The 15,306-nt window shown below is 38.1% G+C and overlaps 1 protein-coding gene across 10 annotated transcripts in view; it reads left to right on the top strand.

Moving 5' to 3' along the window:
- Window positions 1–12,724, top strand: part of LOC132816498 (periostin-like) — a 95,513-nt gene extending 82,789 nt beyond the window's left edge. For 2 of the 10 annotated variants that reach the window (XM_060826163.1, XM_060826161.1), the window contains 6 exons: window positions 431–511; window positions 3,281–3,331; window positions 7,841–7,927; window positions 9,341–9,430; window positions 10,114–10,155; window positions 11,270–12,724. In XM_060826163.1, coding sequence (XP_060682146.1) covers window positions 431–511; window positions 3,281–3,331; window positions 7,841–7,927; window positions 9,341–9,430; window positions 10,114–10,155; window positions 11,270–11,334 — 416 coding nt within the window. In that variant the 3' untranslated portion in view covers window positions 11,335–12,724. The remainder of the gene's footprint in view (window positions 1–430; window positions 512–3,280; window positions 3,332–7,840; window positions 7,928–9,340; window positions 9,431–10,113; window positions 10,156–11,269) is intronic. The other 8 variants (XM_060826166.1, XM_060826164.1, XM_060826168.1 and 5 more) reach the window with 6 other exon arrangements.
- The last annotated feature ends 2,582 nt before the right edge of the window (window positions 12,725–15,306 follow it).

Here is a 15,306-nt window from a genome sequence, read left to right as displayed (position 1 = left end):
CCTTCCTGTTCCGCACAAAATTTCAACCACATTGAATGCTTTAAAAACTAGAATGATTGAAAATCAAGTGAGTTTTTACTTTCCCTTACCTCAGTTGATCTTTCAAAAATGGAAAATCAGAAGGTATTCGGTAAACCTGCAAATCTGAACAACATTGGAGGTAGAATTAAGACTCACACAGGTAAACCTGTATCCTGATGCTGATGTTAACAGCACTGTTTGAAACGAGTGAACACTTACTTATAAAATAGTGGCCTGAGGAATTTGATACAAATTCATGAGTTGTGTTCGGAAGTTTCAATTTTATGTCAGGCTCCATTCAACAAAAGATATCCTTCATTGACTTATCATTTTACACATTTTTTCAGACTTGATTCTGAAGGAGTGGATTCTAGTTAAGTAACAGCCCAAAATATCTTTTGCTTCTCAGAAACTAAGGTCACAGAAATTACAAGAATTGTTACAACTAAACCAGAAATAAAAATAATTAGTGGAAAGGTCATTCAAACTGGTGAGTTCTTTGTAATTTAACTTGATTATTTTGATGACGTTCTGTAACATGTCTACTATTCTCATAAATAAATATTTTTATGAGGAAACAGAATGGGACATGAAACAGCAATTCTTAACTTATTTCATGTATTTATTTCTAATGAATATTTGATGTACCATGAGAAGTAAATTATGAATTAGAAACTTTAATGGTACCATTAAAGGAAGAGGCACATTGGCAAAGGCAGTGTCAATGTGAAAACAAAGAGAACCCAAGGGAAAAAGCAGATTATCTGATGTGGCTCCAGCTGCAAGCAATGTGAGAGGTGAAGAGGTTCTGGTCACTGGGAGTGTAGGTGAGAATTGTCCAGTGAAACTGGAACTAAGAGAAAGCTGGTGTGCATAGGCCAGTGGGAGAAATTGGAGTGTCAGGCCAGAGGAAACAGCAGAGAGAGAAATACCAAAGATCACTGCAGTCCCCAGCAGGAAGTGAATGGAGATCAAACCCTGCCACATTGCAGGGAAGGTGGGAGGGAAAAACACTACAGAAGAAAATAGGGGGAATAAATGCCAGCCTAGTCAACAATATTATTTTCAAAAGAGGACCCTGAGTGGAGTGAAAATTTAACAAGTGAAACTGACAGGGACTGTGGGCAAAGAGCCGGAAATGTATTTGTATTAACTAGTAGTGATACTGGAAAAGCTAATGGCATATTTAAATGGGAGGCCTTGGAACTGCAGTATTGGTGATACCTAGATACTTAAAGATATGTAGAGTAAATACTGGTGAGTGGAAACAAGACAGATATTTAATAACACTAGGAAGCTTATTGCAAACTGGATGCAATCCATGTACGTGACCATGTAAGCCTAGGTCCAATTGAAATTGATGCTCAAGCTACATTTAAATTATATACAAGAGCTGACTGCAAATCTGCAGGTAGCTCAGCAATGAAGCAGACGCAGTTATAAGTCGCTGCAGCTGTTACTCTCAGGTGAGTGTGGGAAGAGGACCAAAAATGATCTTCAGTATCACTGTGGAGGCAGAGGAACACTTCCTGAAGGGGAAAGAACTACCATTCACCTCATAAGACCATAACCATTCTACACCTTAGGACATTAAGGTGTAGAGAAAAAAATGTAGATCACTCAATTCATCAGGGAGACAATGAGGTCTGCAGATGCTGGAGATCAGAGTTGAGAGTGTGTTGCTGGAAAAGCACAGAAGGTCAGGCAGCAACAGCAGGAAAATCAATGTTTCGGGCCAGAGCCCTTCATCAAGAATGATGAAGGCCTCTTGATGAAGGGTTCCAACCCAAAACATCAACCTTCCTGTTCCTTGGATACTGCCTGATCTGCTGTGCTTTCCCAGCGATGCACTCACATCAGTCTGCTCCTCCATTCAACAAGGTAACGGATGCCCTAATCATTCCACTTTCCTACCTTTTCCTCATAACACCTGATTCCTGATTACAAATCTGACTATTTCAACCTTGAATATATTTAACTATCCACCCTCAACAGTCCTCAATGATAAAAAGTTCCACAGATTCACTCCCCTCTGAAAGAAAAAAGTCCTCCTCATCTCAGTCTTAAATGAGTACCCGCTTATTCAGTGATGATGCTTTCTGGTCCTAGACTCTCCCACAAGAGGACAGAACCTTTCTGCATCTACCTTGTCAATTCCTCTCAGAATCTTAAATTTTTCACACACCTTGATGAGATTAGAAGCAAATCAAAGTATTTTCGATAAGATCAGCTGTCAGAGAACATGAATATTTTTTTTTAAAAAGTGTCACGCAACTTCATTTGAGAGTTTGATTTTAGCTTTGCCAATAAGTGATTAGCATTTCCACAAAGTTAAGCTGATACTTTGTAATATCAGTCATTTATCTGGCATGCAGAAAAGTAATCTCTTGTTTTTATAAGTGGATTAATTATGTCTTGGAGTTCAGTATGCTATTCTGCCTTCACTCAGTCTATAATTTCATTAATGTAACAGTTGTTTTGTAGGTATAAATATTGATCAATTTGATCTGCTAAATGCTTACTGCTAAATTGGGCTATAGTTCCAAAACAGATGATCAAGTCCTGTGCCTGAAGCAGAGATTGGGCCCTTTGCAAAAGCAAGTTAGAATCTTAATGCTGCAGGCCATCCATTTTACCAAATATTTTAACTTAGTCATAGCTGCTACCAGTTTTCATGAAAATCAGGTCAATGTACAATCTGACCTTTAATTAGACTACTTCAGCCTGCAACCAAAATATCTATTTTCTTAAAAGAACTTAACCAATTAGGATTTCATTTTAAAACCATGGGCTGCTGTCAGCCACTACATATTCTCACCCCAAAAATGTTGTTGCATCTTTTTCTCTGCCAATTGCTGTCCGTTTCCTCTGCCCTCTCTCTATTTCTCCCCTCTATCATCATCATTTACCCTTCTCATTAAATAAATGACAGAAAATGTCAGCATTCAAATCACCAGGCAAGTTGTCTGGAGAAATCCAGTTCACTGATATGATATAAATGAGACCTGTCGATCAATACTGGGTCAAGATCATGATTGTCTATTTCAGACCAAATCTTTCTCCAGCTACTAATGTTTAAATGTAATTTAAAGCTGTGATGATAGATGTGCCAAGATTGAAAACAGGAAGCATGTGAGGTTAAGAATCATCTTCCCAACTGGATACATTACAATATTAAAAACACAAACAATATAAAGTTTCTGCAGAGACTTAAAGTAATTTTATTATTCCCTCTCTCTCTCTCTCGACATTGATTCAGGTTCAATTGAACGCGATGCTGACACCTTTACAAAACTTATTGAAGGAGGAGGTTCGTAGTTTTTTTTTAAGAATGCTTAATGAAATTTTGTAATTTCATAACTGATGGTTAGGTTGGGATCCTTATTTCAAAATATACAGATGAAGGGCATAGTCTAATTAACTACTGAGGTCATTTGTAAAGAAAAACTGTTGGGACGCAGGTAGTAGCGAGGAAGCAGGCATGGGTAATGCTGCATTCTGTAAACCAACTTATCATCATACAGACATTAATGTTCAGTTCTATACTCCGTCAGCTGCCTTGCAATCAGATTTAGGGAGCGAGAGAGACATTTTTCAGTTTCTCACCTGTCACATTGTCTATTTTGTCTCTCTCAGGATACTGTTTCCTCTGTATATTATGAGACATTCCTGAGACCTCTGACTCTTGGAAATGCTTTGTAGATTTAGATTTTATTGTTAACATGTACTCAAGAACAGGAAAACAATGGAAAGTGTATAATGTCACCACACATGCACCATCTTAGGTATAAAGGTTCCTCGGTATAAAAAAAAGTGTACAAAATAATAGTAGAAACAAAGTGAAAAATGTTTAGCATTACCTTCATAGAATAAGCAGAAAAGTAAAAAAAAATTAATAGTGAACATTAAAGTACTTCTTAATATAAACTAGCAAAGTAAAGGAATAAAGCTAAAAGTTCAACAGGCTTTTGCTGAGTCTTTAGCTTAGCTCACTCTCTGGAAGACCTCCGCTCTCAGCTGCCTGTTCTCGGCACTGCTGCTGCAGGTACTACTGGCTCTTCCTACGTCAGGCCATGACGCAGTCACCACTGGTGAAGCTGCCACCTCCCCGAACTCCTCCTGCTGCCTCTGGATGTGCCCATGCAGGACCCATTCACATGCCAAGATACCACCTCGCCAGGCTGAGAAACCAGGCCAAGAGACTGCCATGAGCTGCCCAAAGGATGGGCCAAGACACCACCATGCCAGGCCGAGACACGGCTACACCGGGCCGAGAGACCATCAAGTACCTCCAAGAAACCGACGCAGGCTGAGCCAGGCTGAGAAGATGCATCACCTCTGTGATGAGGCCATGAGTGAAGAAATAAAAGTTGGACCAAGAGAGAAAAAAAGAGAAAGACTTGGATGGAGTGGATGAGCTCCAATTGAAGCTTCCTACTTCACCATCGTCTTGGCATAGGAATCGTAATAACATTTAGGATGGTTTTTAATTAACGGAAGTTTGTTTCTATAGATTTGTTTATCTGGATAATTACATTAAATTTTTAAACATTTACGGAGCAGCAATGACATTTGAAGAAGAACATCCTGTTTTGACAATTATGCCTCTTTCCCTCATGAGGCTAGCTGCGTATTCAATATATAACACTGAGCGAACTGCTCATACAAGAGTTCTACAGTCTCCTGAGGTTATTTCCATCTCAAACAAGTATACTGTTTTGGAAAGCGTCGGGGGTCACAGACTCTCTGGGGAATATCGCACTGACAGCCAAGTTACTAGTGTAATGAATCTATTGTAATTTGAGGTATATCAGGTTCCACGCGCTCGATGGTGATAGGGGGCTCTCTAGTCTGCAGCACAGACTGCAGTTTCTGTAGCTAACAGTGAGACATCAGAATGTGGTGGTGCCTCCCTACTGTCTGGGTGAAGGGTGGTTCCGAGGGTGCAGAATATTCATTTGAAGAAGAACATCCTGTTATGACAATTATCCCTCTTTCCCTCATGAGGCTAGCTGCGTATAACACTGAGCGAGCTGCTCATGCAAGAATTCTACAGTAAATTGAGTTCAGATTGTACGTACAGAATGCTCTTTACTCTGTCATCTGTGCTTTCCCATCAAAGTGACAAATTTAAAGTTTAAGAACGGAAAATCTGCCTGTCAAGTTTTCTGTTGTCAGAGATTGTGGTAGAGTTGTCAACATTGTTCACTGCCAGCATAGAATATAATCCATTGAATCGCCAGGTAATTTGTGGAATTACCTTTGAGCAGTCAATGAGTTGAAATAATATCTTGTGAGCGGAATATGAAACGACTAATCCACTTATCACTTGATTTAAAACTGTCCGTTACACAAATCGTGTATGTTGAGTGGCAGTTGGCTATGTTTTAGGATTAATGCTCTTACTCTGTCCCAGGCTCTCTCTGTCACTGCTACAAATGCACTCAGTGTGAAGCACTCAGTGTGAAGCACTTGCTGAAACTTAGGAGACACCCCAGGCTGAAATGCAAACCAAGCTGTTTTCTCTCTTTAGCTAATCAAATTGTCACAATGAGCATTGGCAGGAAGCCAGGAATGTCAGCTCATGTCTTCTTACATATATTTCATACTTGCTCTCTGATTTGGAACATAAGAAATGCGAGACCTAGCCCTGACTTTTCAGAGCTCAATGCTCCCTCTTCCCGTCTCTGGTAGAAATCAGATAGAGGAAGTCAGTTATGATGCAGCAGGAGACTAAATAACCCCGTGTTACATGGCCCACCCCATCTCCTCCCTAGGTATGACTTACTGACTGCAATTTGACACTGAAAAGAGTTTGGACACCCATCCCAGGTTGAAGGGGGTCCTCTGTACACATCTCATTCAGGTTCTGAATGATCAAGGCTAGTTCCAAGATTTCAATTTGGGGCCTGAGCAGAGAAGTAGTGGTGCCTTTGCCATCAGACCAAATCTGCCAAAGGCCAGGCAACATCCTGAAAGATTCATTTTATTTTTGAGTTTCCTTGGCTTTGAGGAGTAGGAATGCTTAGGCCTCCAATGGCTTGAGCTTGCCATTCATCTTTCAGTTGGATTCCCAATCAATCCATCACAATTTCCCTAACTGGAGAAATCTCTTCAGGCAAGCCTTTAACACTGTCCTGCCCACCTGAATTCCCCTAACCCTCCCACACACCCCAAGCTGACCTCAGAACGGGTATCTAAATGAAGCCATAAGTTCAAAGCTGCCTGGTTTTTAGGTGGTTGAGACAAAAATCAAAAGTTACTTCAATAACTTAGTGAAGTTTTCTTTTCTTTTAAAGCATACTTTGCTCAGAAGCAGTGAAGCTTTCCTAAAGTATGCCACAGTTTTTGCGGACAAGTATTATTTCAATTTTGAAAAGTCACATTCTAGTGAAGAACAGTGATGAAGTCTTTGATTTAATCCTCTATAAATACATCAGGGCCATGCCTTCTAGGGAAATAAGATCAGAAATCATTATTGAACCCAAATAATGGAGTCTTCCCAGCTGTGGAAGGATGTGGGCAATGGTGGGAAATCTGGGAGAGTTGTTTGAGATTGGCAGTGATGAGCTTCTAAATACGTGAGTAAAAAGTCTCCATTTTCCAGAAAGTTTTAAACAGTGAGATGAGAGTCTCACTCGCGAATGGCAAGATTCTAATTTGCATGTATTCACATCTTCCTTTTATGTCAGCTCGCCTCACTGATTTTCAGTTTCCCATTTTTCCGCCCATTGGATACAAACCAGAAGGTGACAATTCCTACCAACTCAATTTACTTTCCAGCTCTGCATCTTAGATAATCGTCACCAACATCTCAAGGCCTGCTCCATGGATAAGGACCATTTGCCCACTCTCACCCATCAGGACATCCAGGTTCCATCAGCAAAGAAGACATTTTCCCTCTCTCTGATATGTCTGAAGCAATTCACAGGAATTGTGCAAGGTAGCTGCAGACTGCCAGACCTTTACAAAATGGCGCTGACACCAGGAATCCTGGGTGGGCTTGGCAGTGATTATAGGATGTGGTGCGTAAGTAATGAGATGAGTCTGGGAATATATAGCATGAGTAAAATCCCTTGGGCTTATATTGAGAAACTATCCATGAAACTCGCCAAAACCAACACAACAGATTCCTGTTGGGTTTGTTATGGAGCTTTTGTATTTGATCTAGCCTAAGGAGATTAAATCATTTTCTATTCTGACAGCTGTCAAGGGCCAAGTCTATCAACTTTTCATTTGAGTCTGGTGCAAGTTCAAAGGAAGTATGACTGCAGCAAATTAAGGAAATGGAATGGATCCACCAGTTCATAGCTTGATTAGATAACTATCTCAGGAGGAACTGCATGTTTTGAAAGTTGTTTCATTTCCTGAAACAAAATGATTACCCAGAAATTATCCCAAGAGATATTATGGTATGAATGCTCCATGCAATTGTCTCAAAGTCTTCTACTTACTACTTTAATAGAAGCATTAATTAGGAAATTAAAATAACTGAGTTATTGTATCTATTAAACATGTGACAAGAATTTAATATTAATATATTAAGTAATTGAACCATAAATATCATGTGACTTATTGTTTACTTTATGTCTTGCTGCTCAATGAAATTAGTAAATTGCATGTGTCTTATTCAATAAATATTTTGTTTAACAAATTTAGTTTCATCAGGCGCAACTGAAAAATCACATCATTAATCTTCTTGATAATTACCATCAGTGGGTCTAATAATCTTGTGGTATTTTCTGTATGTTTTCTATGTCTTTCTGTGGTCTCGGCAGTGAAATCATTTAAGATTCACCATTGACATGTATCTTGTCAGGAACACAGTACACAAAGTATACCAGGATTATTGAGGGTGATCCTAAATTACTTGAGGATGAAGACATCCAAAAGCTCCTTCATGGCGGTTAGTGAGCTGATGGCTCTGGCCTTTGCCTCCTGAAGCATGGACTCATAGAGTCTCCATTCCCTATTTATAACCTCAACCAACTAATCGTTTGTATTTCCTATCTCTATGTAGAATCTGCATCATTTTGTTGTGTCCAGTGCTGAAAGTTATTTTTCTCTGGACATGTGTTACTCATACCCAACATTTAAAAACATCTTCTTCTTAACAATCTAAGGAAACAATTCTTTATATTTCTTTGTAACCTTCTTTGGTGCTGGATATCAAAATCCAGCCTGAGAAATTTTGCCTAACCTTCATTAACAATCCAAGGTTGCCTTTGTTAATGTCCAATTAACACCGGAAACTTACTTTTAGTTGTATTCACCATTTGAGTAATAATGTAGGGGATTTTTTTTTCTTGTCAATATTTTGCACTGAAGACTGATGACACAATTTTCAGAGGCTTTCATTTCCCTTTGTTGATGAACAGTGGTGAGGGTGAGACCCTTATCTTTATTCATTAGCAAAAGTGTTCCACCATTTTATACTAGATGCTAACTTCAAAGGAGATTTCTAGTTCACACCCCCTCCCCAGGTTTATCATTGGGCACAACCTTTTGTATTATCTATTTTGGTTGTTTGCCATGGAAGTCAGAATATTCAAACGCAGCCAGTGGAAACCTCCTCCCATACACTTTCCTCTTCATTAACAATCTTTCTATTCGGCATCAAAATTATTATGTTCTCATTAATGAATTTACATCCCATTAACATTCTAAAGACACATACATTTGTATTCATTATATCGTGATGCCAGACATGGTCATCTTAGACAATACATGGTTAAAAATGGTGGTATATGGCTTTTATGTCACATTGTGAGCTGTTTATAATAACCAAGTTCACAAGTGATGCAATGTGGTATTTCCCGTAATGAGTAACATAGTGTTCCATTGCAAAGAGGAATATGTTGTAGCAGTGAAACCCTTTCATTGTCTATCATTTCCATACTTATCATGACAACAATTTGATTATCTGAATGTTATTCACAAATTTCCAATAGCGACAAATTTATGAGCTCTGCAAAGGGCTGAAATGTTCATCAAATGTGATTGGTTGTTTTATTTTACATATGCAGATACAAAAAAGGCCTTTCTACAAATTCGGGTTGTATGAAGCATGTCAAATTGAGGAAACTGCTACATTTTCAGTAGTATTGCATTGGAATGGAGATAATATAATTAATTCTTAGTATTTAATAACTATACAGCTGGTGCACGACATTTAATAGAATAAGTATAGATTTTTTTGAGATTTAACCAAGCATGATTTGATTCAGATTTCTTCTTAAAGGAGCTGGTACTTCCCTGTATTAATACTTGTTGTGCATCTGCTATCAAGTACTGATGCTGTCATTAACTGTTACTTTAGCAGGCTCCTCTTCCACATTCACTAAAATTACGATTGAGGGTGAACCGCTGAGGGAACATGAAAAAGAAGTTGAAAAAATTATTCGTTCAGGTAAGAGTATCTTCCAAAAGTTACGTAGTACTTGCAATTGTGTTGAACTCATTCAACAGACCTAGGAAGATACATGAAACAAAGTTTTAGTAATGGACTAAACTATGATCTATTTGCATTTTGACTTTTTACTGTGTCTTGATTTTAGTTTGTTGGGTCCTTCAAGAAAGCTTAGTGTATAGAATATGCTAGCTCCAGTAACCATGCATTAGATCCACCACAGTGATTGCTTGGCAAGGATCAAAGATGAAGCAAGTGTCATATCTGTTATACCCTGAACTTCTGAGATGTTGTTCTTGTCAAAGAGTCACACAACATGGAAACAGACCTTTCAGTCCAGCTCAATGGCACCGACCAGACATCCCAAACTGACACAGTCCCATTTGCCAGCATTTAGCCCATATCTCTACAAACCCTTCATATTCATTTATCCATCCAGATGCCTTTTAAATGTTGTAATTGAACCAGCCGCCACCATTTCCACTTCATTAAAGAAAAGCAAATATATTACATGTTGAAGCTACTTCAATTGACTCATCAGGTGAAACTAAGTTAAGCATACGCAAACAAATTCTGATGATGAGTATAAAATTGTCTTCTTTTTCTCATTTATAGTTCATGATTTTCAGTACATTTCCTGTGTTTCTGCCTTTGTTTCTAATTTAAATGTATTTTTTTTAAAGAAATACCAAGAAGAACTAATCGTGGTGTGGAAAGAATGCCAGGTATGTGAAAATTGCTTATTTGTTCTTAGAATATTAGATATTATATACATTTCCACCTGGATAATTTTTCATTTTGTATATGTTGCCTGCATTCAACTTGGAATCTCCAATTGAAACAGAGACATTATCTTTATCGTTAGAAATTTGAGACCAGTGAATCAAAGCAGTTTATGCCATTTAGAAAGTGGAGGAATAGTATGGGTTAGTGCTTTATTGACTGGTTAATAATTGAAGATGGAAAGTTCACGGTTCAGGTGTTGGCTGTGGGCACTTTTTTTCTGCCTTTGGCATTGCGATCAGTGGCACACTTCCAGCAAGAAATAGGCAAGGGGGTCACCCCTCAGATTGGATGTTTGTGCACCCACTTGAAAGGCAAGAGCGGTGCCACCAAATGTTTAGGCCACAAATCCAGATCATTGCATCACCCACTGTTATGCAAAAAATGCCCAAAACAGGATTAGCTTTTTCACTTTCTTTTCTGTCTGCAAATGGTTTGTACTTTGTTGCTGATGGGTACTAAATTACAGGCATCCAATTTACCAGAGTTAAAGCTGTACAACTTTGTCCATTTTTCTTATATTTTCTTACTGAATGCCACAGTTGGCCTCTCCTTCAAGAAACATTAATTTCCTTCTTCAACTTCTCCTGGAACAAGTATCCAGCAATCTTATTTATACACATTACCCCCTAGACTCCTTTCAATAAATGTATTTGGCTAGGGTCCATGTGATGTTTAATTTGATATCGTAGTTTACTTGAATGTCTGTCACTGCTCCACAGTTAGGTCTTGCTAAGTTAGAGACAACTTTGCAGATTAAGCAGTTTGATGCTGAATGTAACAATTTTAAAGGTGTTATTAAAAGCAGCATGCAAATATTATATTACCACAATAAATGTAAAATTCTGACATAATGATAATGGATAGTTGTTAAAATTGTTAATAAAACTTCTCCTCCATCTGGGTTTTAAAGTAACAAATCTTAAAATAGTTCTAACATTAATATGTCTGACAAAACAATGCCCCATTGCATAGTTGGTATGCATTTAACTGTATTTTCAAACATGTCCTTGAAGGTTATGTATTTCATTTATGTTTTATGATTTCTACATACAGTTCGAAGAAAATCAAGACAAACTACGAGGAGACGCCCAATAAAAAGAAAACCAGTTCAAGCTTAAGAAAGATTTTACACCTTTTGGCACAGAAAATGCAGGACATCCACAAAATACAAATGGTGCAATTTAAAATTGGAGCCTGGCTTGTGGCGATCACAAATGATAAGGATGTCATAAACTCCTGTCAGGTTAAATGGTTGTTGAATTGAAAGTCAGAATACATTAACTTTTGTATTTCCCTATGTTTTGCATTGAATCTTCGTATATTTTAGGATCGAATTTGGATGGATTCTGGGGCATTTCTTTGGTATTATTGGAAAATTAAGTCAGTGACCTTTCAAGATGTAAAATGAATAATTTACTAAACAGCAATTTATTTGTTGAATTTGTTCCCTAGGACAACAGTTGCTTTTGCTGGGTAAAATTATAGCAAGTCAGGAAAAAGAAAGCAATGAAAGAATATGTATCTTCTTGTTTTCTCAGTATTGAGATTATCATAAGCACAAGGGAAATATATTCAAGGATATAAAAATTAGAATGTTTCAAAGCGAACAGTTTAAAAAAGATTAAAAGTTGCTTTATGTTTGGTTTTTGTTTCCATTTTTTGAAGCTGGGCTTAATAACTTACAGATGGGGATTTGGCTAATGCTTGGAAACTGGTACATCTGCGTGGTTAAGAATAAAAATATTAAAGTCAGTGCTTGTTCTAGTGAGTCTATGGGCTATTTCTAATATGTATTTTGTACTAAGACATAAAAAAGCTTTACAGGCAACCAACACAAGTTGAGGTTGTTTGTACTTTTGTAAATGGAGTGATATCTTTATTCTGAACACTTTTTTTCTAACTCAAGTTTTGTAGCAATGAAAGACTTGCTCTTTATTCCTGTTTATGTTTTGCAGTTTAAATCCCTACTTATTGCTATTTTTGGGAAACAATGCCTGAAAATCTGTGGAAAACATGCTGAACCTGGTGCTTTTCTGTATTCTCTTTGAGAAACAATTATCCATTTAAAAAAAATTCCTCACATGGTTATACCTTAATTGGCTCCGTTACTCAGTGTATCCATTTGAATGTCATAATCGCTCCATAGGATGGTGCTAGAGTGCCCAGAATATTGTTGCTTTTGACCTTCAGTGGCAATAATTCTGGATATGGGAGATAGTGATATGAAGATATTTAATTGCAACTGCTGGAAATCTAAATTAAAAAGAGAAAATGCTGCAAGCATTAATTGGGTCAGACAGTGGTTGCAGACTGTTTTACACTCCACCCAATATGATGATTTTGTCGATTTGATGATTTCTGGGGTATGGAATTTGGCTGAATAGCTCTGGATCTTAAGCGAGCTAGAAGTATTTTACATGTCTCCAAATAATCTTAGTAACCATGTCTAACTATCTAATGTAACTTGTACCTAATTGTAAGTGTGCAATAAACTCAATCTCATTAAGAGCTTCTTCTTCCTCTGACTCATTAGTGGTTGTTCTGCCACCACCATAAACCAAATAGACTTTTAGACCCAGTCAAGGACAGAGGAATGGTGGCAGTATCCTTCTGCTCACAAACATCACAATTGACGCAATATCAGGTTCCATATGCATGCAAACCATACACAGCACTTTGATCATCATTGCCTCTGTTTTGTTCTACCACTCGTTAAGCCTCCAATATTGAATTATCAGAAATTGCCTCCAAGTAAATTTTGAGAAGACTGAAGCTATTGTCTATGATTCCCAGCCCAAATTCTGTTCATTCTCCATTGTTTTCAGGACTGATAATTGTCTTAAACTCAGCAAGACTTTGGTGTTGTGAAGAAACCTTGAAATGAGTTTGCAATCACATAGTTGCACCATCACCAACATTATCGATTTTCAGCTCTGTAACGTTGCTGGACTCCAATCTTGGTACTATCCACTGCTGAAGCTCCTGTCCTTGACTTTGTTAAAAATCAGTTACCCGATGAAGGAGCAGTGCTCTGAAAGCTAGTACTTCAAAATAAACCTGTTGGACCGTAACCTAGTGTTGCATGATTTTTAATGTTGACCACCCCAGTCCAAATCCAGCACCTCCACATCATCCTTGACTTTGTTGGATTCAAATATTGCAGTGATCATCTGAACAGACTCCCATCTTCCACCATCTAACACAAATAATGGATATTAAAGAAATGAAGAATTAAATTAAGTTCCACATTGTCCTCCTCACAGATTACAAAGCTATCAAGTTTTGTTTCTGTCTCTACCATTGAGAATGGAAAAAGAAGTCTAGTATTAGCTACAAGTCAGGAAGCAGAATGAGTGAGGAACTTAGTGTAACATGAGGGAATTGGTCCAACATAAGCAAATGGAGCTGCAGGCTGACAAGTCTTTGGGTCTATGTGCACTTCATCTCAGGCTCTTAAAAGAGGTGACTAATGAACTTGTGGATGTATAACTATAATGTAAAAACACTTGTCAGTCCCATAACTGATCTGAATATATTACATTTCAGCTGTGCCAGTCCATCCAATGTCTCCCAGCAGTATAGCAAACTCTACGAGTGGAATGATAGTATCAGATTGTGAGGCTAATTGACTATTAAAGGTTTCTACAGATGCAGATTTGCTTCTTTAAGCTGATTGGAGTCAATCACAGGAAACTCTTAGTGAGATATGAATTTTTTTATTGCGCATAAGGAAAGGCACAAAGCAACATTTATAAACAGACTCAGTTTGAACCTGTGTAATTGTTAAGAGTCAACCACACTGCTGTGGATCTAGAATCACCTGTAGACCAGAACAGGGAGAAATGGCTGAGTTCCTTCTCTGAAGGACATTAGTGAACCAAGACTTTACAACAACAGACAGTCGCTACATGGTATCCACTCAGCTAGCTTTTTTTTAAAATTCCACATTTATTTTTATTGAATTCATATAACAATTCTTCAGCAGCAATGTTTGACCAGATATGGCATTCAGAAAGCCTTAACAATATTTCTTCTTGTCAAATGCTACCTATCAAAAGTGAACATCTCTTTGTATCCAGATATTGATTTGCTTCTTTCAAGTAGAAACAGAAAATCATGCAAATGTTCAGCAGGTCAGGTAGCATTGTTGGTGAGAGAGACAGACTCAAGAGTTGTTGTTGCTGGTGGTGAGCTTGGCGTGCAAAGAGTTTGTAATTATGAATGGTGGTAGCAGTGAACAACTTCAAAGTTTGGATGATGCAAAACTGGAAATCTTTGTAAACTGAGAAGGATAGTATGGAACTTCAAAAAGACTTAAACAAGTTGATGGAGGGGGCAGATGGATTCAGATGATATTAAATATGGAGGGGATTAGGGTGACGAATTTTGGTAGGAAGAATTTGGACAGATAAAGCAAAACAAGGGATACAATACTTACGGGGGTGAAGGGCCTAAGTACATATGTGCATAGTTCAATGAAGCTTGCAGGCCAGGTGGAGAGAGCAGTTAACAATGTTAATTCATACATGTCCTGGACTTAATTAATAAAGACAAATAGTAAAATGGCAAGGAGATTATGCTGAACTTTTGCAAGATACTTCTTAGACCACAGTGGGTGGCATGTTTTAAGAAGGATGTGAATGAGTTGGAAACAGTGCAGAAGAGTTACAAAATTGGTTCTAAGGATAGGAAACCTCAGAAAATGGAGAGGGAAAGGTCCTCTTTGGTGGGTCAGGGTGGGCTACCTGGAAGTGTGGTTGAGGCAGGTTCAATTCAGGCATTCAATACAACATTTGCTGTTTATTTGAATGGAAACTATGTGCAAGGGTACAGAGAAAAGACAGAAAAATGATAATAAGTCCTATTGTCATTGGAGAGACGGCGAATACAGAAAGGGCCAAATGGCTTCCTTTTGTATCGTAACACTTCTGTGGTTCTGTATCTGAACCTGACCACATTTCCATTTTGGCCAGAATTAAGTTCTGATTACCCAAATTCCTTATACCGCAACTGCTGGCATTAACCCAAGTACAGGTGAGCCTACCATCTTGCAGCGTGCATGACAAGTCAATCTGCATGGGCTACTTTTC

This window comes from Hemiscyllium ocellatum, chromosome 6 (genome assembly GCF_020745735.1).
Source record: "Hemiscyllium ocellatum isolate sHemOce1 chromosome 6, sHemOce1.pat.X.cur, whole genome shotgun sequence".
NCBI classification, from domain to species: domain Eukaryota; kingdom Metazoa; phylum Chordata; class Chondrichthyes; order Orectolobiformes; family Hemiscylliidae; genus Hemiscyllium; species Hemiscyllium ocellatum.
Note: the sequence above shows the minus strand (reverse complement) of the source record. Positions and strands in the feature narration are given on the sequence as shown.